This window comes from Pseudorca crassidens, chromosome 11, assembly GCF_039906515.1.
Source record: "Pseudorca crassidens isolate mPseCra1 chromosome 11, mPseCra1.hap1, whole genome shotgun sequence".
Lineage (NCBI taxonomy): Eukaryota > Metazoa > Chordata > Mammalia > Artiodactyla > Delphinidae > Pseudorca > Pseudorca crassidens.
The window spans coordinates 9842444-9864480 of NC_090306.1; the positions used below are offsets into that span (position 1 = coordinate 9842444).

At 40.5% G+C, this 22037-nt stretch overlaps 1 protein-coding gene across 1 annotated transcript; it reads left to right on the forward strand.

Moving 5' to 3' along the window:
- The first annotated feature begins 617 nt into the window (after positions 1 to 617).
- DDX47 (DEAD-box helicase 47) lies at positions 618 to 21273 on the forward strand. Its single transcript, XM_067695738.1, has 12 exons — positions 618 to 747; positions 1427 to 1520; positions 11749 to 11937; positions 12185 to 12256; positions 12475 to 12593; positions 14162 to 14233; positions 14359 to 14475; positions 15029 to 15175; positions 15726 to 15863; positions 17535 to 17605; positions 18183 to 18312; positions 20018 to 21273. The coding sequence occupies exons 1-12, from the start codon at positions 661 to 663 to the stop codon at positions 20147 to 20149; spliced, it is 1368 nt and encodes a 455-aa protein (XP_067551839.1). The 5' UTR covers positions 618 to 660; the 3' UTR covers positions 20150 to 21273.
- Positions 21274 to 22037: the final 764 nt, after the last annotated feature.

Consider the following 22037-nt stretch of genomic DNA (forward strand, 5'->3'; position numbering starts at 1 on the left):
CTGTCCTGTTCAGTAGGCATTTAGCATAGCCCTAGCATATGGTAGGCTCTCAAGATATTATTATTATTATTTACTTATTTATTATTATTATTATTTTTTGCGGTACGCGGGCCTCTCACTGTTGTGGCCTCTCCCGTTGCGGAGCACAGGCTCCGGACGCGCAGGCTCAGCGGCCATGGCTCACGGGCCCAGCCGCTCCGCGGCATGTGGGATCTTCCCGGACTGGGGCACGAACCCGTATCCCCTGCATCGGAATGCGGACTCTCAACCACTGCGCCACCAGGGAAGCCCTGTCAAGATATTATTGAATAAATGAATGAAATAATATTTATAATAAATAAATAGTACTGTAATATGAACATGTTCAAAACTCTATGGTTAGAAGAGGGAGGAGCACAGCGGTTGTGAAAGGTGGGGAAAACTTTCTAAAGGGACCTAAAGGGCAGATTAGAGGTCCTGGTCATCAGGCCCTTCTGCACTTGGCTCAGCTCCGCAACTCCAAACGCTTATACCCATACCTAATTTTTGTTTTTAATTGCTTTTCCGCGAAACCCCTCCAAGCCCGCAGGGGGCGCCCACAACACGCCACCCGGGAGAACGAGAACTACATTTCCCAGCATCCCGCGCGCCGCCGACCCACTTCCGGAGCCCGCGGACAGCATGGCGGCGTCCGAGGAGCGCGATTCACCGGCTGAGGTGCCCCAGATGGCGGTGGAGGAGGCGGAAACGAAAACATTTAAAGACCTGGTAAGTGTAGATGACGCCGGTTTCCCTTTTTCCTACTGGCGCCAGGCGCGGGCAGAGTCCGGTTGCCTTCGATACAGGCCGCTGGTGTGCAAAAAACAGCCGGGGCCTAGCTCAGGTTTCCCCCAGGGTGTCCGAAGCTCGGGTTCCGCACGAGCTCCCTCGGCTTTGAGTTTGGGTAGTGGGAGGGCGGCCGGTGCCCGGGAGCCCCCATTTGCCCTTTTGAATTCCACCTCGGTGTGGCAGCGTTGTGTCTGTGCAGGGTGTTGTCCATGCGGCGAATCCGAATTTTGTGTATCTTGGGCTTTGGATTCAGATGAACCGGTATTGAATTCTGACCCAGTCACTGACTAGAGGCAAGTTATCTCGGTGCCTCACTTTCCACATCTGTAACTTGGGGATTATGATAAGTACCGCATAGAGCTGTTTAGATTAAATGAAGTAACACAGGCAAAGAACTTGGCTTTGGCCCCGGCGAGTGGAGAGTGATTGGTAAGTCTTAAGTTCCTGTCCCAGTTCTCAGAGTTAAGGAGAAGACTGGGTAGACTCACAACAAAAACCTTTTGAATCAAAGCGTAGGGGACGCACATGTCGCCAGCAAGGCGGCCCTAACAGTCATTTAATTATGTGGGAGGTGAGTGTGTGTTTTCTTTTGCTAAACTGTGTTTTTCCGAATTCTAAGGGTGTGACAGATGTGTTGTGTGAAGCTTGTGACCAGTTGGGATGGACAAAGCCAACAAAGATCCAGATTGAAGCTATTCCTTTGGCCTTACAGGGTAGGTTGAAATTAAGTGTGTGGCCTGTTTCAGATTCAGTATGAAGTTACACATATTCAATTAAATACCACTTTTGAGAGCTATTGCTTTGCATACGTCAAGTGAAATAAAATATGGTCCCTAAAGATAAAAAGTTTGTGGCTTATTTTTTTTTTTTTTTTTTTTTTTTGCGGTACACGGGCCTCTCACCGCTGTGGCCTCTCCCGTTGCGGAGCACAGGCTCCGGACGCGCAGGCTCAGCGGCCGTGGCTCACGGGCCCAGCCGCTCCGCGGCATGTGGGATCCTCCCGGACCGGGCACGAACCCGCGTCTCCCGCATCGGCAGGTGGACTGTCAACCACTGCGCCACCAGGGAAGCACGGCTTATTGGTTTTTGAAACAGTAATTCTCCAGTTTTACGGAGCTTACTTTCTACGAGGGGGTTTGTTGTCTTCTGTTTTCCTAGCCTTTTCTTTCTCAGTTTCCTTTGGCTCTTTTCCCTTTGCCTTGCGGTGTTAATTCTGTCTTTATCCTTTTTTCTCACTCTAAAATGTTACTAAGATTTCTCATCCAGTCCTGAAGCTTCAATACTGTCTGCATCAGTGAGTTTCAGCCAGTGCTCATTAGAATCACCTGTGGAACTTTTAAAACACTAGCGATTTCTGGGCTCCAACCTAGACCTTCTGAATTAGAATTTCCAGGCATGGGACCTAGGCATATATAGATAGTTCTGGGACTTCCCTGGTGGTCCAGTGGTTAAGAATCCGCCTGCCAATGCAGGGGACACGGGTTTGAGCCCTGGTCCGGGAAGATCCCACATGCCGGGGAGCAACTAAGCCCATGCACCACAACTACTTAGCCTGCACTCTAGAGCCCGTGAGCCACAACTACTGAAGCCTGCGTGCCTAGAGCCCGTGCTCCGCAGCAAGAGAAGCCACCACAATGAGAAGCCTGTGCACCGCAACAAAGAGTAGCCCCTGCTTGCCGCAACTAGAGAAAGCACGTACACAGCAATGAAGGCCCAGTGCAGCCAAACGTAAAAAAAATAATAATAATAATTAATTTTAAAAAAACTTAATAGTTTATTCTAATGTGTCTTCTCCTGGGGGAGCACACATGAGCACTGGTCAGATGCTCATGGCTCCCATATCTATATTTCTAGCCCACACTTCTTTGCTGAGCTCCAAACAAGTATGTCCAACTGGTTTTTAGATACTTTTCTCTAAGCTTACTGCAGGAATCTCAAGTTCCCTATGTCCAAAACAGAGTCCTTATTTTTCTCACCAGAACTAATTTCCCTGTAGCCCTTATCTCAGTATATGGCTTTTGAGTTTCCCAAGCTAGAAACCTCTGTGTCAATCACATTTTCTTTTGTTACTTTCTTTTATTTTTTTATTTTCTTGAAGTATAGTTGATTTACAATGTTGTGTTAATTTCTCTTTCCTTTTTTTTTGGAAGTCGCATGAAGAAAGAAAATGTATTCAATATATTTTTAACAATTTTGAGAATACGTGAACTTTACATTTATATTTGCAAAAATGTACATGGAAAATATGATGAGAATAAGTAACAGGTCAACAGTACTAACACCAGCAGAAACAATAAATTGTGTACATCACACCTATGAACTTTCTACATAAGAATGATTCCAAAGGTCTATAGAAACAAAATAACACTCACGAGAGAGGTTATTTTGTGAATAATCATATATGTGTTGATTCAAATAAATTAGAATTTCATGTTGTAATGCTTTGTAATGTTCCAGTTCTCATACAACTTGAGTTTATTATCCAATACTGCTTAGTCCTCTGGAGTCTCAGCGACAACATAGACTTTTACAGCTTGATGATTTTTCAGTCTCTAACCGGCCACGTAACATTTAACGTCAGGCCTAGTGTTACGGAAGCAGCTCTTGAAAAACCACCTAAAGAGGGCTTGAGATCCCCAGGCAGAGCCTGGTGTTTAAGGTTGGAAGGCAGTCTGTGATAAAGTAGCAAAGTGGAGCCTTTGATTTATTTCTTTATTTTAAATTAATTAATTAGCTAATCTGTTTATTCATTTATTTTGGTTGGGCATTGGGTTGTCTGCCTGACAGAGAGCATCCTTCCTCAGGAAATTCGACTCTTGCCCACTAAGGGAGAACAGAATAGTCGGGAAAGGCATGGATGACCTTTTTAATTTTTCTAATATGATACAGTATAACATATCTCCTCAGAGCTCTGATTACAAAGGAAAATTCCCCACTGCAGTCTGGTGTGCCATCCCATTATTCAGTTTTAGAAGCATAAAATGAGCCTCAAGGCAAGACATCAGAGAGCTCACTTAACACATATTCTCCAACGTAAAGACAAAAAAATAAATGGAAGAATGGAAGGAAGGAAGGGAGGGAGGGAGGAAGGAAGGTCTTATTGTTCCACATTGTTTTGGCTATTATCAGCTTTTGTTAGATGTTTCCTTCTTTCTCTCCAAGGTGTGTGAAACCTAGGAAGCTGTATGTGCCAGACATTTGTCAGGCAACGTGGTCCTAATTATATAGCTGTTATTTAAACAAAATTCCAATCACTGATGTTAACAGCAGGTTATCTGCCTATGGCCTAGAGATTTGGATCTATACTGTACTATCAACTTTTATTGCATATAAACGAAAATTTGAAATTCATAATTCTGTTATTTGAAATCCAATCACAGTTTACATATCTGTATCTATACATGTGATCTCATATAATCTTTATCGTATCAGTTTTACAGTAAACAATATGATCTTTCTCCCTCAAGCTTTATTGCCAACTTAATGGGAAATGCACTTATTTTGATGACCAAAATTGCCCCCCAAAATTGGATGCAAATTTGTCCAGTGGAGTATCATATTCTGACTCTGTAGTTGACTCAACTTAAGGATTTTGATGTATTTTATTCCAACTTACTTCAACTCGATGTGCTTGATAGCCCATTTTTATGCCAACTATCTGCAGGAAAACAAAAAGATTAGTAAAAATCATTAATCACGGCATTTTGTTGTTCATGTTCCAAACTGAGAGCAAAAGTTATGCAAATAGAGTATCTGTTCTATTTCTCTGAATATAATCAACAGTAACAATTTTAAATGCCTGTTTAAAGAATTGTAAGAAATAATTTCAGTAAGTTTTATCTATGACTTTTTTTTTTAACATCTTTATTGGAGTATAATTGCTTTACATTGTTGTGTTAGTTGCTGCTGTATAACAAAGTGAATCAACTATACGTATACATATATCCCCATATCCCCTCCCTCTTGCGTCTCCCTCCCAACCTCCCTATCCCACCCCTCTAGGTGGTAACAAAGCAAGCATGGCCTGATCTCCCTGTGCTATGCAGCTGCTTCCCCCTTGCTTTCTGTTTTACATTTGGTAGTGTATATATGTCAATGCCACTCTCTCACTTCATCTCAGCTTACCCTTCCCCCTCCCCGTGTCCTCAAGTCCATTCTGTACGTCTGCGTCTTTATTCCTGTCCTGTCCCTAGATTCTTCAGAACCGTTTTGTATTTTTTTTTAGATTAAATATATATGTGTTAGTATACGGTATTTGCTTTTCTCTTTCTGACTTCACTCTAGGACAGATTCTGGGTCCATCCACCTCACCACAAATAACTCAATTTTGTTTCTTTTTATGGCTGAGTAATATTCCATTGTATATATGTGCCACATCTTCTTTAGCCATTCATCTGTCAGTGGACACTTAGGTTACTTCCATGTCCTGGCTATTGTAAATAGTGCTTCAGTGAACATTGTGGTACATGACTCTTTTTGAATTATGGTTTTCTCAGGGTATATGCCCAGTAGTGGGATTGCTGGGTCATATGGTAGTTCTAATTTTAGTTTTTTAAGAAACCTCCGTACTGTTCTCCATAGTGGCTGTATCAATTTACATTCCCACCAACAGTGCAAGAGGGTTCCCTTTTCTCCACAGCCTCTCCAGCATTTATTTTTTGTAGATGTTTTGATGATGGCCATTCTGACCGGTGTGAGGTGATACCTCATTGTAGTTTTGATTTGCATTTCTCTAATGATTAGTGATGTTGAGCATCTTTTCATGTGTTTTGTTGGCAATCTGTATATCTTCTTTGGAGAAATGTCTGTTTAGGTCTTCTGCCCATTTTTGGATTGGGTTGTTTGTTCTTTTGATATTGAGCTGCATGAGCTGCTTGTATATTTTGGAGATTAATCCTTTGTCAATTGCTTCATTTGCAAATATTTTCTCCCATTCTGAGGGGTGTCTTTTCGTCTTGTTTATGGTTTCCTTTGCTGTGCAAAAGCTTTGAAGTTTCATTAGGTCCCATTTGTTTATTTTTGTTTTTATTTCCATTTCTCTAGGAGGTGGGTCAAAAAGGATCTTGCTGTCATAGAGTGTTCTGCCTATGTTTTCCTGTAGGAGTTTTATAATGTCTGGGCTTACATTTAGGTGTTTAATCCATTTTGAGTTTATTTTTGTATATGGTGTTAGGGAGTGTTCTAATTTCATTCTTTTACATGTAGCTGTCCAGTTTGCCCAGCACCACTTATTAAAGAGGCTGTCTTTTCTCCATTGTACATTCTTGCCTCTGTTATCAAAGATAAGGTAACCACATGTACATGGGTTTATCTCTGGGCTTTCTACCCTTTTCCATTGATCTATACTTGTTTTTGTGCCAGTACCATACTGTCTTGATTACTGTAGCTTTGTGGTATAGTCTAAAGTCCGGGAGCCTGATTCCTCCAGGTCCGTTTTTCTTTCTCAAGATTGCTTTGGCTATTTGGGGTCTTCTCTGTTTCCATACAAATTGTGAATTTTTTGTCCTAGTTCTGTGAAAGGTGCCATTGGTAGTTTGATAGGGATTGCACTGAATCTGTAGATTGCTTTGGGTAATATAATCATTTTCACAATGTTGATTCTTCCAATCCAAGAACATGGTATATCTCTCCATCTGTTTGTATCACCTTTAATTTCTTTCATCAGTGTCTTATAGTTTTCTGCATACAGGTCTTTTGTCTCCTTAGGTAGGTTTATTCCTAGGTATTTTATTCTTTTTGTTGCAGTAGTGAATGGGAGTGTTTCCTTAATTTCTCTTTCACATTTTTCATCATTAGTCTGTAGGAATGCAAGAGATTTCTATGCATTAATTTTGTATCCTGCTACTTTACCAAATTCATTGATTATCTCTAGTAGTTTTCTGTTAGCATCTTTAGGAATCTCTATGTATAGTATCGTGTCATCTGCAAACAGTGACAGTTTTACTTCTTCTTTTCTGATTTGGATTCCTTTTATTTCTTTTTCTTCTCTGATTGCTGTGGCTAAAACTCCCAAAACTATGTTGAATAAGAGTGGTGAGAGTGGGCAACCTTGTCTTGTTCCTGATCTTAGTGGAAATGGTTTCAGTTTTTCACCATTGAGAATGATTTTTGCTGTGGGTTTGTCATATATGGCCTTTATTAAAGGGTTAGGTCCCTCTATGCCTACTTTCTGGAGAGTTTTTATCATAAATGGGTGTTGAATTTTGTCAAAAGCTTTTTCTGCATCTATTGCGATTATCATATGGTTTTTATCCTTCATTTTGTTAATATGGTGTATCACATTGATTGATTTGCATATATTGAAGTATCCTTGCATTCCTGGGATAAACCCCACTTCATCATGGTGTATGATCCTTTTAATGTGTTGGCTGGATTCTGTTTGCTAGTATTTTGTTGACGATTTTTGCATCTATGTTTATCAGTGACATTGACCTGTAGTTTTCTTTTTTTGTAACATCTTTGTCTGGTTGTGGTATCAGGGTGATGGTGGCCTCATAGAATGAGTTTGGGAGTGTCCCTCCCTCTGCTATATTTTGGAAGAGTTTGAGAAGGATAGGTGTTAGCTCTTCTCTAAATGTTTGATAGAATTCACCTGTGAATCCATCTGGTCCTGGTCTTTTGTTTGTTGGAAGATTTTTAATCACAGTTTCAATTTCAGTGGTTATGATTGGCCTATTTATATTTTCTCTTTCTTCCTGGCTCAGTCTCAGAGTTGTGCTTTTCTAAGAATTTGTCCATTTCTTCCAGGTTTTCCATTTTATTGGCATATAGTTGCTTGTAGTAATCTGTCATGATCCTTTGCATTTCTGCAGTGTCAGTTGTTAGTCCTCCTTTTTCATTTCTAATTCTGTGGATTTGAGTCTTCTTCCTTTTTTTCTTGATGAGTCTGGCTAATGGTTTATCAATTTTGTTTATCTTCTCAAAAAACCAGCTTTTAGTTTTATTGATATTTACTATCATTTCCTTCATTTCTTTTTCATTTATTTCTGATCTGATCTTTATGATTTCTTTCCTTCTGCTAACTTAGGGTGTTTTTTTTTTGTTGTTCTTCTCTCTCTAATTGCTCTAGGTGTAAGGTTAGGTTGTTTATTTGAGATTTTTCTTGTTTCTTGAGGTAGGATTGTATTGCTATAAACTTCCCTCTTAGAACTGCTTTTGCTGCATCCCATAGGTTTTGGTCCGTCATATTTTCATTGTCATTTGTTTCTAGGTATTTTTTTATTTCCTCTTTCATTTCTTCAGTGATCTCTTGGTTATTTAGTAGCATATTCTTTAGCCTCTATGTGTTTATATTTTTTACAGTTTTTTTCCTGTAATTGATACCTAGTCTCATAGCATTGTGGTCAGAAAAGATACTTGATACGATTTCAATTTTCTTAAATTTACGAAGGCTTCATTTGTGACTCAAGATATGATCTCTCCTGGAGGATGTTCCATGAGCACTTGAGAAGAAAGTGTATTCTGTTGATTTTGGGTGGAATGTCATATAAGTATCAATTAAGTCCCTCTTGTTTAGTGTATCATTGAAAGCTTGTGTTTCCTTATTTATTTTCATTTTGGTTGATCTGCCCATTGGTGAAAGTGGGGTGTTAAAGTCCCCTACTATTATTGTGTTGTTGTTGATTTCCCCTTTTATGGCTGTTAGCATTAGCCTTATGTATTGAGGTGCTCCTATGTTGGGTGCATAAATATTTATAATTGTTATATCTTCTTGGATTGATCTCTTGATCATTATGTAGTGTCCTTGTTTGTCTCTTGTAATAGTCTTTATTTTAGACTATTTTGTCTGATATGAGAATTGCTACTCCAGCTTTCTTTTGATTTCCATTTGCATGGAATATGTTTTTCCATCCCCTCATTTTCAGTCTGTATGTGTCCCTAAGTCTGAAGTGGGTCTCTTGTAGACAGCATATATACGGGTCTTGTTTTGTATCCATTCAGCCAGTCTGTGTCTTTTGTTTGGAGCATTTAATCCATTTACATTTAAGGTAATTATCAGTATGTATGTTCCTATTACCATTTTCTTAATTGTTTTGGGTGTGTTATTGTAGTTCTTTTCCTTCCCTTGTGTTTCCTGCCTAGAGAAGTTCCTTTAGCGTTTGCTGTAAAGCTGGTTTCTTGGTGCTCAGTTCTCTTAACTTTTGCTTGAATATAAAGCTTTTGATTTCTCCATCGAATCTGAATGAGATCCTTGCTGGGTAGAGTAACGTTGGTTGTAGGTTTTTCCCTTTCATTACTTTAAATATGTCCTGCCACTCCCTTCTGGCTTGCAGAGTTTCTGCTGAAAGATCAGCTGTTAACCTTATGGGGATTCCCTTGTATGTTATTTGTTGCTTTTCCCTTGCTGCTTTTAATATTTTTTCTTTGTATTTAATTTTTGATAGTTTGATTAATATGTGTCTTGGCATGTTTCTCCTTGGATTTATCCTGTATGGGACTCTCTCTGCTTCCTGGACTTGATTGACTATTTCCTTTCCTATGTTCAGGAAGTTTTCAACTATAATCTCTTCAGATATTTTCTCAGTCCCTTCCTTTTTCTGTTCTTCTACTGGGAACCCTATTATTTGAATGTTGGTGCGTTTAATATTGTTCCAGAGGTCTCTGAGTCTGTCCTCAATTCTTTTCATTCTTTATTCTGCTCTGCGGTAGTTATATCCACTATTTTATCTTCCAGGTCACTTATCGGTTCTTCTGCCTCAGTTATTCTGCTATTGATTCCTTCTAGAGAATTTTTAATTTCATTTATTGTGTTCATCATTGTTTGTTTTCTCTTTAGTTCTTCTACATCTTTGTTAAATGTTTCTTTTATTTTCTCCATTGTATTTCCAAGATTTGGGATCATTTTTACTGTCATTACTCTGAATTCTTTTTCAGGTAGACTGCCTATTTCCTCTTCATGTGTTTGGTCTGGTGGGTTTTTTTCTTGCTCCTTCATCTGCTATGTGTTTCTCTGTCTTCTCATTTTGCTTAGCTTACTGTGTTTGGGGTCTCCTTTTCGCAGGCTGTAGGTTCGTAGTTCCTGTTGTTTTTGGTGTCTAACCCCAGTGGGTGAGGTTGGTTCACTGCGTTGTGTAGGCTTCCTGGTGGAGGGGACTGGTGCCTGTGTTCTGGTGGATGAGGCTGGATCTTGTCTTTCTGGTGGGCAGGTCCGCATCCGGTGGTGTGTTTTGGGGTGTCTGTGAACTTATGATTTTAGGAAGCCTCTCTGCTAATGGGTGGGGTTGTGTTCCTGTCTCGCTAGTTGTTTGGCATAGAGTGTCCAGCACTGGAGCTTGCTGGTCGTTGAGTGGAGCTGCGTCTTAGCATTGAGACGGAGATCTCTAGGAGAGCTCTCATCGATTGATATTATGTGGAGCTGGGAGGTCTCTGGTGTTCCAGTGTCCTGAACTCGGCTCTCCCACCTCAGAGGCTCAGGCCTGACACCCAGCCAGAGCACCAAGACCCTGTTAGGCACTTGGCTCAACTTGGTACGACAGATGCTTGCCAGTGAATTAAGGTGCGAAAAAGACATAAGGCATAAATACCAAAGGTGTTGCCTGCGGTGCCAGCTCTCTGGTTCCACGGACCTCTTTCCGTACTTTGTAATTCTTGCTTCGGCTGGCCTCCATTCAGGCCACCATCATAGCTCCCCTGGTACCCTAACTGAGCTCTGATTTTCCTGTGTGTTCCCCATTCTGCACTTTAGTTCATTTTAAGTTGTAGGGAAGAGAGTCATATTCAGGTTACCTCAGGGAAAGCGGGTTATTCTCTAGGTGAGGAAGCCTCAGCAGTCAACTGTGGAAGTCATTACTCGACAGGAAGGCTTCCCACTGGGTGCTGTCCTCGTGCTCAGCCTCTTTGGGAGCTGCAGCACAGAGGCGGTGGTCTTGGCTTCGAAATTGATTGCCAGGTCTTCTCAGTTATGGCTTGATTGGTGACAACAAACCATGGGGATCCATTCTTAAGGTATTACTGCTGGCATTCTTCCCTCAGAAGGAGCAGTGTAAGTGGCTTTACTGTTAAGCTGCTTGGGTCCTTCTTATGCCGTCAGGCCTGGGGTTTATCTTCTTAATGAATAACATTGGTCATGATATTCCCTGCTTAAAATCCTTCAGTTCCTCTCTCGTATAGGAAGATGTCAAAACTCCTTAGTATGGCTGTGGGTTTCCTTATTCTTCTCCCTTTCCCCCTTGACTTCTGTGTTCTGGCCACGTTGTACTTCTCCCTCTCTGAACTCATGCTGTGTTCTTGTTTTAAAATTAATTTATTTAATTTATTTATTTTTGGCTGCATTGGGTCTTCGTTGCTGTGCGTGGGCTTTCTCTAGTTGTGGAGAGCGGGGGCTACTCTTCGTTGCAGTGCACAGGCTTCATATTGCAGTTTCTTCTCTTGTTGCGGAGCTTGGGCTCTAGAGCGCAGGCTCAGGAGTTGTGGCACACAGGCTCTAGAGCGCAAGCTCAGTAGTTGTGGTGCACGGGCTTAGTTGCTCTATGGCATTTGGGATCTTCCCGGACCAGGGCTCGAACCTGTGTCCCCTGCATTGGCAGGCGGATTCTTAACCACTGCACCACCAGGGAACTCCCATGCTGTGTTCTTTAAAGCATCTTTCCTCATAAGGGACTGCCCTTCCTTTCCTTCTTTGCTTACTTACAGATTTAATTTACTCATCACCTCTGTTAACCTTTCCTGACTCTTCCTGGCCGTAGGTTGCTCATTCCGTTTTGTTCTCACTGTATCCTGTAGGGACCTATCATATTAGAACATATTTGTGTATTTCACCCCTGGATTTTGAGCTAATTTAAGACAGAGACCGTGTCTTCTGTCTCATCAACTCCCCCTCCCCTGAATTCATCAAATATTTATTCATGGTCTACTTTGTGCCAGCATTGGGTCCTTGTGGAATAATGTGGAAATGGTGCAGAGATCATTTCTTTGCTATTAGGTGTTTTCTTTGTCTTCTAGGTCGTGATATTATTGGGCTGGCGGAAACCGGCTCTGGGAAGACAGGGGCCTTTGCTCTGCCCATTCTGAATGTGCTGCTGGAGACGCCCCAGCGTTTGTTTGCCTTAGTTCTCACCCCCACTCGGGAGCTAGCCTTTCAGATCTCAGAGCAATTTGAAGCCCTGGGGTCTTCTATTGGGGTGCAATGTGGTAAGTGTCCAGAGGAAAGGAATCTTCAGAATTTCTTCACAGGTTGAGAATGAGTGTGAAAGGAGAATGGAAGGAAGTGTCGTTAACATAAGTTCATTGACCTAAAGGGCTGATTTGGTATTTTAGCTTCGGGGAAAGTTGTAATTGTAAGGGAAGAAAAATGAAAGTAGAAATGTGTCATTGGCTTTACAGTGAACTATGGAAAAAAATTAAGGATCTCTTTTCAATATTCTTTTTCTTTCTGTAGCTGTGATTGTAGGTGGAATTGATTCAATGTCTCAATCTCTGGCCCTGGCCAAAAAGCCACATATAGTAATAGGTGAGTAATGACAACGGTAGAAGACACTGGTGATGATGAATTGGAGAAAATCTACTGATATTGGGTGCAACTTCTTTGTGCAGAAAGAGTTCAAAGAATGGATTTAATTTTTTGTTTAATTTTTTTTAATTTCTGAAATTCTGGTTGGGAGGGGGTGGTCACTTTCTTTCTGTCCTTTTTCTTAAACATTGCCCTCTCTCCTCAACTTTTCTTGTTAGCAACTCCTGGTCGACTAATTGACCACTTGGAAAATACAAAAGGTTTCAACTTAAGAGCTCTCAAGTACTTGGTCATGGATGAAGCAGACCGAATATTGAATATGGATTTTGAGACAGAGGTGAGCTCAACATCTTTCCTCTTCCTAGAGCATCTCAAAATCTGTTCAAAATCTGGTTCATTGCATACCTGCTTTTGTGGAGCACTTAACCATTGTTGGTTAATTTAACATCTCTGCTGCTTTTTTCATTCTTGATGCTCTTTACACTGTCTGCCTCAGCATCCTCTTTATTTATTTTTTCTTTCTTTTTTATTGAAGGATAGTTGATTTATATTATTATATTATTTTTAGGTGCAACATAGTGATTCAGTATTTCTGTAGATTATACTCCATTTAAAATTATTACAAAATGATGGCTATATTTCCCTGTGCTGTACAATACATCCTTGTTGCTTTTAAATTAAATTTAATATAATTAATTTTTTTCTTTTTTTTTTTTTTTTTTAATATAATTAATTTTTTACTGAAGTATAGTTAATTTACAATGTTGTGTTTCTGGTGTACAGCAAAGTGATTCAGTTATACATACATATATAAATATGTGTATATATATATACATATATATATGTGTGTATATACATATACCTACACAAACTCCTAATTTTCCTTCCCTCTTTTCCCCTTTAGTAACCATAAGTTTGTTTTCTATGTCTGTGAATGTGTTTCTGTTTTGTAAATAAGTTCATTTGTATCATATTTTAGATTCCACATATAAGTGGTATTATGTGATATTTGTCTTTGTCTGACTTCATTTAGTATGATAATCTCTAGGTCCATCCATGTGGCTGCAAATGGCATCATTTCATTCTTTACTATGGCTGAGTAGTATTCCATTCTGTATATATACCACATCTTCTTTATCCATTCATCTGTTGATGGACATTTAGGTTGCTTCCATCTCTTGGGTATTGTAAATAGTCTCAGCATCCTCTTTCAAATATAGTCTGACTTGGGGGGTGAGGGATAAATTAGGAATATGGGATTAACATACACATGCTACTATATATAAAATAGGTAAACAGCAAGGACCTACTGTATAGCACAGGGAGCTATATTCAATATCTTGTAATAACCTATAATGGAAAAGGATCTGAAAAAGTGTAAATATGTATGTATGTGTAACTGAATCTCTTTGCTGTACACCTGAAACACTGTAAATCAACTATACTTCAATTAAAAAAGACAGTTGGGCAAAAAACATGTATATATATATACATACATACATACATACATATAGACTGACTTTGTTTTCAGAGATGAGAAATACCAAAAACAGATTTTCTTTTTCCATTTCATTTGATTTCAACCTCTTCCATCTTTTCTTTGATGACCCATTCATCATAGCTTATTTAGTTGATTAATGCTTATTCTTTACTTTTCTCTTAGATTAGCTCTACTCTGCTGATTTAAACTGTGCTTTTCTCTGACTGGCATTATTTTTTGGTAGCATCTGGTATGATATCAAATAGTAAATATTCAGTCAGTTTTAGCTGAACTGAATCAAAGTTTTGAGTCCCCAAATCCCCACAGTGATGTATTTAGTTTGTTACCCCTCATCTTCACAAGCAGCATTTGCAGGTGCCCAGTCTAAATGTTATGTTGGTACCGTTGCTCTTTCTGCCTTTTAGGTTGACAAGATCCTGAAAGTGATTCCCCGAGATCGGAAGACATTTCTCTTCTCTGCTACGATGACCAAGAAGGTGAACTTTTCTAGGATTTCTCTTTTCTTCTTTATAAGAATTGATAAGTAGAAACAGTCACAGTGACAATAATAAAAATAGAGTATTTAGGAATCAGTGTACTACTCTAGGTTTTCTTTCTTCAGGTGCAAAAACTTCAGCGAGCAGCGCTGAAGAATCCTGTGAAATGTGCCGTTTCCTCTAAATACCAGACGGTTGAAAAGTTACAGCAATATTATCTTTTTATTCCTTCTAAGTTCAAGGTAAAGTGTTTGCTTTGATCATTTCTGCCTCTCCCTCTCCTTCTTCACCAAGACATCTGAAAATGTGTCAACTCTTGATTAGCTAAGAGCTGTGCTACAGATTGGAGTCCTTTCTGTTTGTTTTAGAGCTCATGCCGTGCTTTATTTTATCACTGATAAAGTCAAACATTCCGGGAATTCACAACATATTAAACCACAGTAATGAAGTCATGACACAATCCCTTCCTAACCCCATCCTTGAGGTAGTTTTTCTTTTGCCTGCTTATTATGTGGCTTTTTTATGGACAAAGGACCTAGTTTTGTGCTTTGATGTCAGGGCTTTGCGTGCTTGCTGAGTACAGATCTCCTTGTGCTCGGCTTCAGGCTGTGTGCGAAACTCATGGTTCACAGAGATGATAATGATAATGCCAGTTAAGGAGTGCAAAGCTGGCGGCTGGGGGTCTGGATAACTGAGAAGCAGCTATGGGCTTAGTCTTTTACATAATTTGTATGCCCAGGACGCCAACCTTCTTCCAGGTTCAGTTACATATATTATTTTGGCTTTGTGACTTAGGATACCTACCTGGTTTATATTCTAAATGAATTGGCTGGAAACTCCTTTATGATATTCTGCACCACCTGTAACAATACTCAGAGGACAGCTTTGCTACTCCGAAATCTTGGATTCACTGCCATTCCCCTCCATGGACAGATGAGTCAGGTAACTATTCTTTGGAATCATTAGTGGTGAACTGGGGGCATGAGAAAGCTAAATCTTGTAGCAGGAGATTTCTGCAATAGCAACACATGACATTAATGCATCTTCCCATAGTTGTCCTGATTTTATGGGCATTAAAGTGTTGCTTTGGATGCTACTTCCTCCTTTCAGGATAGCAAGAGGCTCAAATTAAAATATTCCACAGGTAGTTGTCTGGGATGGAAGCTACTGAGTTGATTTATTCAGCCCTCATGGTAATAGTGACTCTCTCGTCTCTAAAGACTTTCAGTAGATTATTTCTCAGTTATCCTTCTGTCGTGTTTAACAAACTCTGTTTCATGTTAGTATTTTCTAGCTTTAGTCTTAAATATCTTTTTATTGCTTCCATGTTTCCTTTTGACCTGTGAAGCCTAGTTCAGACTAAGGGGGAAACATCCTTTTAAAAATTTCTCTCTTGGTTCTTGTATTTATTTAGTATGTCTAGTTTGTGTGTCTTGGATTCCAAGTTTTTCAAGATTAAAATTCTTTCCGTTTCTTCTTTTCATCGTCTCAGAGCAAGCGCCTAGGATCCCTTAATAAATTTAAGGCAAAAGCTCGTTCCATTCTTTTAGCAACTGATGTTGCAAGCCGTGGTTTGGACATACCTCATGTGGATGTAGTTGTTAACTTTGACATTCCTACCCATTCCAAGGTGAGTCCTGTTGCTGACCTGACTTTCTAGCCCCAAAGTGCTTTTCTTTTCTCTTTTCTTTTCCCCTTCTCTTCCCTTTCTTTCCTTTCCTGTCCTTTCTTTCACTTCCTCCTTTCCTCCCTCCCTCCGTCCCTCCCTCCCTCCTTTCCTCTTTCTCTCTCTCTCCCCCACCTCCTTCTTCCTCCTTTTCTTTTCTTTTTTTTAAAATTGAGATGTAATTGACATATTAGTTTCAGGTGTAAAATGTAATGATTTAATATTCGTATATATTGCAGATTGGTCATAGTAAGTCTAGTTAACATCTGTCACCATTCATAATTACGCATGTCTTTCCTTATGATGAGCATTTTCCCTTAGCATTTTCCCTTAGCAACTTTTAAATATGCAGTACAGTATTATTACCTCTAGTCAGCATGTTGTACATTACATCCCCATGACTTATTTATTTTATAACTGAAATTTGTACCTTTTGCCCCCTTCACCCATTTCACACACACCCATCCCTGCCTCTGGCAACCACCAAATCTGTTCTCTGTATCTGTGAGCTCAGTTTTTTTTGTTTTTGTTTTAGATTCCACATATAAGTGAGATCTCAGTATTTGTCTCTGTCTAACTTATTTCACTTAGCTGAATACCCTCAAGGTCTATCCATGTTGTCACAAATAGAAAGATGTCATTCTTTTTTTATGGCCGAATACTATTCCATCGTATCCAAAGTGTATTTCTTAATGGAATGTTTTCTGTCTTTCCTTAGTTACAGTATCGGAGTTTTTTTGGTGTGTGTGTGTCCTTGATTAGTTAAGTGTCAAAAATAGGGAAAGCTCTAGATCTTTTCATTCTCCTCATCTTGCACATGCCTGTGGATGTGATATTAATGAATGTGAATGAAGAAGCCCAGGAGAGGGGTTAGAGGCTCACCGTCGGAGGCGCAGACGCACCGCGTGCTCACCTCTGTTGGTCTGTCTGATGAGAAATGGCAGCCTGTGGTCCTCAGTGTATCCCAGGGTTTCTCAGCCTCGGCACTGTTAACATCTTGGTCTGGGAATTCTTCCTTGCGGGGCTGTCCTTTGTATTGTAGGATGCTTAGCAGAATTCCTGGCTTCTACTCACAGGTGACATTGTGACAACCAGATATATTTCCAGACATTTCCAAATGCCTGCTGGGGAGGATGAAACTGACCCCAGTTGTGAACAACTAGTGTGTCTCGACTTCGTATTAAACTGCTGTAGACAGGGTCCTGTCTCACGATTTTCACAGTAACTCTGTGTGAATTTGGCCATGTATTTGTGTTCCTGTTTTATAGATACAAACCAGGATTTAGAGAAGTTCTGGACTTGTAGACAGTTGTGTCGCTGGTCGGTGGGAAAAGCAGATCTGTGACCCAGGTCTGCCTCTAGATCTAGTGCCATTTTCCTCTGCCTGTGCTATGTCCATGGAGATTTGCTTTGTAGATTTGTCTTTATATAAAAGAAAGGAAAAAGGGGGTCAGTTTTGTGCTGTGAGGAGAATAAGAAAAGTGAAGTAGATTTATCTCTGTAACAGATTGCCAGTTCATCTCTCCACATTCCAACACAAATCTGTTTTCTTTCAAAGGTTTGCAGGAAGAATTTACATACAGTTTTAAATGTATCTTCCAGCTAACTCAAAGTTACTTACCGTTTTCGTTTCAGGATTACATCCATCGAGTAGGTCGAACAGCTCGAGCAGGGCGCTCTGGAAAGTCTATTACTTTTGTCACACAGTAAGTGACCCGACTTTGGGGCAGAGCAATGTAGAGAAAAGAGCAGAACTGTGGGGCAGACAGACTTGCAACCTGACTTCACGACTTACTGTAACAGTCACTTAACCTCCCTCATCCCGCCTTCACTGTTTGTAAAATAGAAATAATAATACCAATCTAGCAGGGTTTTAATGAAGACTGGAGATGTATATGTAAAGAGCATATACTATACTACATATGTGTAGTATAGTACTTGGCATATAGAAGCACACACACAAAAAACCCTGTTATTTCTTTTAAATGCTGGAGCCAGAGAACAGTGACCATTCCCTCAACTCACAGTATTACAATAACTATTTCTGATTTTGTTTTCTAGGGAACAAATTGTTATGTACCCAGGGCTTTTCTGGGAGTAAGGGGTATGTTGGGTGGTTTTCTGCTGGGCTGTGCACAGAAGATTGCAATTAGTTAGTATTCTGAAAAGGAATAATAGGTTCGATATTGTTGAAAACTGTGGCCCCTGTTGCGTCATAGTTTTGGAATGGACAGACACGTGCATTGTCAGCCAGCCAGAGCCATGTCAATTTTCCTTTTTCAGATACGACGTGGAACTCTTCCAGCGCATAGAACACTTAATTGGGAAGAAATTGCCTGTCTTTCCAACCCAGGATGACGAGGTTATGATGCTGACAGAACGTGTGTCTGAGGCCCAAAGATTTGCCCGAATGGTATGCAATGCATTTTCTCACCAGCAAATGAAATTAACTTACATGCAAGACACTTTATTGTGTTAACCCTCAACTTGGAATATTTGATTCCAAATTTAAGATGAGCATACTAAAGTGCAGATGTAGGTAATTTGCTTTCGACTGTACAACTAAATGGTTGAATCAGGGTTTGGACTCAGTCTGACCACAGTGACCACGTTCCCAGCCACTGTTCATGTTTCACATGAGGCAAGAAAAAAACCTTTGGACTTGAGATCAGATCAGGAGGTGCAGCTGTGAACTGTGAGCTTGGACAAGGTGTCTAACCTCTCAGAGTCAGTTCCTCATTTGTAGATTGGGAATAATAGTTACCTTGAATACAGGGTATTTATGAGCGTTGATCAAGCTGATGTAAACAGCGTAGTTACTGATAGTAGCGGTGGCGGTAGGAGTGGCGATGAGAAGGTTCTAAAGGAGCCCCTTCCAAGTGCCGTCTGCTCTCTGGGGTGCTGGTCTGAGGGGTGAAGAAACTTCGCCCGTGGGGTGCTTTCTGAGTAGCTGAGGTGTGGACTTGTTTTTGTTTTTCTCCCCACGTGGAATTCTTTGTTTGGTATCTTTGTTTATAAAAATATTGCATGTGCGTTGGGAAACATTTTTAGAAAATACACAAAGGATTAAAATAGTAAGTGAAACACGTAAGCCACCCCCCGCAGAAAACCTGATAACAGTTGGCTATTTTTCTTTCCTTAGCTATAATTAGACTTTATCTAATTGTATATGACTTTATCTAAATGTATATCATTTTCCTATTTGAACTAGCAGAGATTCATGCGATCACTTCTTTTTTTTTTTTTCACATTTTAAACTTTATTCAAAAAATGTCATCTAGGCTGTGTCTTAGCCCTGAATCGATTCAGTTACCAAACTTTCCTAAACACCAGTGGCAGGAGTAATCTCTTGGAGTTGTTGCAAGGTCCTTAACTGCCTTCTGACTCGTCAAGGGAAACCAAATTGGGTCTTCTAGACTTTGCATTAGGTATATTTTATTACTTTCCAATGTTTTGAAAATTGGTAATCTGAGGGGAGAGAATTAAGTTTTTTAAAAATAGCACTGCTTGCAAGTTTAGAAACTGATATCTTAGATGCTAGCATCTTAGAATTCTCATGGGATCATTTCTTAATGGCTACAGAGAATTCTGTCATGAATATATAACGTGATTTACATTGATGTGTGTTTATGCTTTTCCCGGTTTTTTGTATTTTAACTGGAACTCTGTTGAACATCCTGATATGTACAGCTTTGCACACTTGTCTTGTTTCCTTAGAATAAATTCCTAGAAGTAGAATCAATTGTTGGGTGGAGGAGAATACACAGTTAAAATTCGAATTCATACATAATGTCAAACTGCCCCCCTAGAAAAGCTAAAGCACTTTTACACGATGAGCGACAGTGTATGTGACTGTCCGCACACCTGACCAGGTCTAGGTATTACCATTCTCTTAAATCTTTGCCAGAATAATAATAATAGCTTATTGTTTTAATCTTCCTGTCTTTGATTACTAATAAGATTAACATTTTTGTATCTTGGGATTTTGGTCTTATTCCTTTGCTAATGTGAGGTGTTAGGGAGTTACTTAGTGTTTGATTTTAAGGAGCAGAGACTAGGATGTGTCACTCTCAGTGACAGCCATTCATTTTCAATCCCATCCTTTCCGTTTCTTGCAGGAGTTAAGGGAGCATGGAGAGAAGAAGAAGCGCTCGTGGGAGGCTGCTGGGGATGGTGACGATAGGGAGGGTGCAATCGGTGTCAGGAACAAGGTGGCTGGAGGAAAAATGAAGAAACGGAAAGGCCATTAATCTCTTTTATAAAGACTTGACTTCTGCTTTCTGTTCTGTAAAGAGGATTGAAGGAGAGAATGGGACCTCTCCCTCCAGAGTGCTGCAGGCCGAAATCCATCAGAATTGTGTCAGAATCTGCCCAGCTCACTCAGTGCTCATCCCCCTTTCCGTGTGTTAGAACATCGTTGCCTGCAGAATATTTTTGAAGTGCTGATGTCAAGACTCGGACTGTTCTTCAGCTTTGGTTCCTTGCTCCTGACACTAGTAAGATATGTTCTCCTATCCCTTCACACAGACCTGTGCTTTTTTCAGCTGCAAGTCAAGGACTGGGCTAATGAAGCCCTTGACCTGTGATTGTAAAGGAAAGGAGCTTCTAGATCTAAAAACAGTGATACTTCTGCAGTCTCAGCTTGTGTTTCGTGAGACCAAATGGGAAATAATAAATTTAAATATTATTAAAAAAAAATTCAAACTCCTTGAGGACCTTTTTGGGTTACAGACTTTATAGATTTAGTAAGATCTTCCTAATAGGTAAGAAACTGACAGTGGTGATTCCATGGCAGATTCATTGGTTGTCCTTAATTTGAGGTAAACATTATTTATGACTTTAAAAAAATCAACAAAGAAACAAGAGGATGGATGGCTTTGAAAGGGAAGTCCTGCTTGAAAGGAGGTTGTGTTTTTCTTGGGGATGGAGCAGAGTCTCTTAGATCCCTGAATAGATTCACATCCCTGGCTCCTTGGATTAAAATCTCTGTGGGGGGCTTCCCTGGTGGTACAGTGGTTAAGAATCCGCCTGCCAATGCAGGGGTTATGGGTTCGAGCCCTGGTCCAGGAAGATCCCACGTGCCGCGGAGCAACTAAGCCCGTGCACCACAACTACTGAGCCTGTGCTCTAGAGCCCGCGAGCCACAACTACTGAGCCCACGTGCCACAACCACTGAGCCCACGTGCCACAACCACTGAAGCCCACGTGCCTAGAGCCCATGCTCTGCAACAAGAAAAGCCACTGCAATGAGAAGCCCACGCACTGCAACAAAGAGTAGCCCCCGCTTGCCGCAACTAGAGAAAGCCTGTGCGCAGCAACGAAGACCCAACACAGCCAAAAATAAATAAATTAAAAAAATATATTCTCTGTGGGAGTCAAGTGTGGATGTTGATTGCAGGAAGATCTTTATAAAAATAGGGGGTGGGGTGCCTACCTCTGGGGGGCTAATTCTCCATTTGTTTCCTGATGGGACTCTCCAGAGTGGGTTAGCTAACAGCAGCTCTCTCTCCCTCTGGGCTGGTGGGTAAAAGCCAGTGGATGGGTGCTGTTTCAGCTCAGTGGAAGACTTCAGAAGCAAGCTGAATTTGAATCGGGTTATGGGTGGTGGGTAAGAAGGGATTGGAATTATCCTGAAGGAGTCTGAACTTTCTAAATGGGCAGGATCTCTAACTTAGGGTCTGTGGACCCCTGAGGTATATGCGTATTTCTGGGGAGACTAAAAAGGTTAAAAACCTCTTCTAAAGCTTATCTGTTGTTTCTGAAGTATATACGTATTATGCTTTGCTAGGATGGGAAGATAGGACTCTCAGGGGAGAAAGGTGGATGATGTGTCTTCAGGCATATTAGTAGGCCCAGACCATAAACTAGAGTCCCAAGCAGAACAGGTAAAATGCCATTGTGAAGGGCAGGAGGCACAGAAATAAACGAATGCGATCTAGTAGTAAAGGAGGGCAAAGCTGCTGGTTTGTATCACTAATCTGAACTGTTCTCATGCTCCCTGTCTGCAAAGGCAAGATTGCAGAAGTCTTGAGGCTGAAACCCTAATCGAGGTGTCTGTGAGTTTCCTGGGGCTGCTGAAACAAAGTACCAGAAACCGGGGGACTTAAAACAGCAATTTGTTGGATCACAGTTCTGGAG

Coding starts and splice junctions, on each gene's coding strand:
- DDX47 (XM_067695738.1), top strand. CDS start 661: ATGGCGGCGTCCGAGGAGCGCGATTCACCGGCTGAGGTGCCCCAGATG. Junction 15,864..17,534: donor ACATTCCTACCCATTCCAAG/GTGAGTCCTGTT, acceptor TTTTCGTTTCAG/GATTACATCCATCGAGTAGG. Junction 18,313..20,017: donor CCCAAAGATTTGCCCGAATG/GTATGCAATGCA, acceptor CGTTTCTTGCAG/GAGTTAAGGGAGCATGGAGA.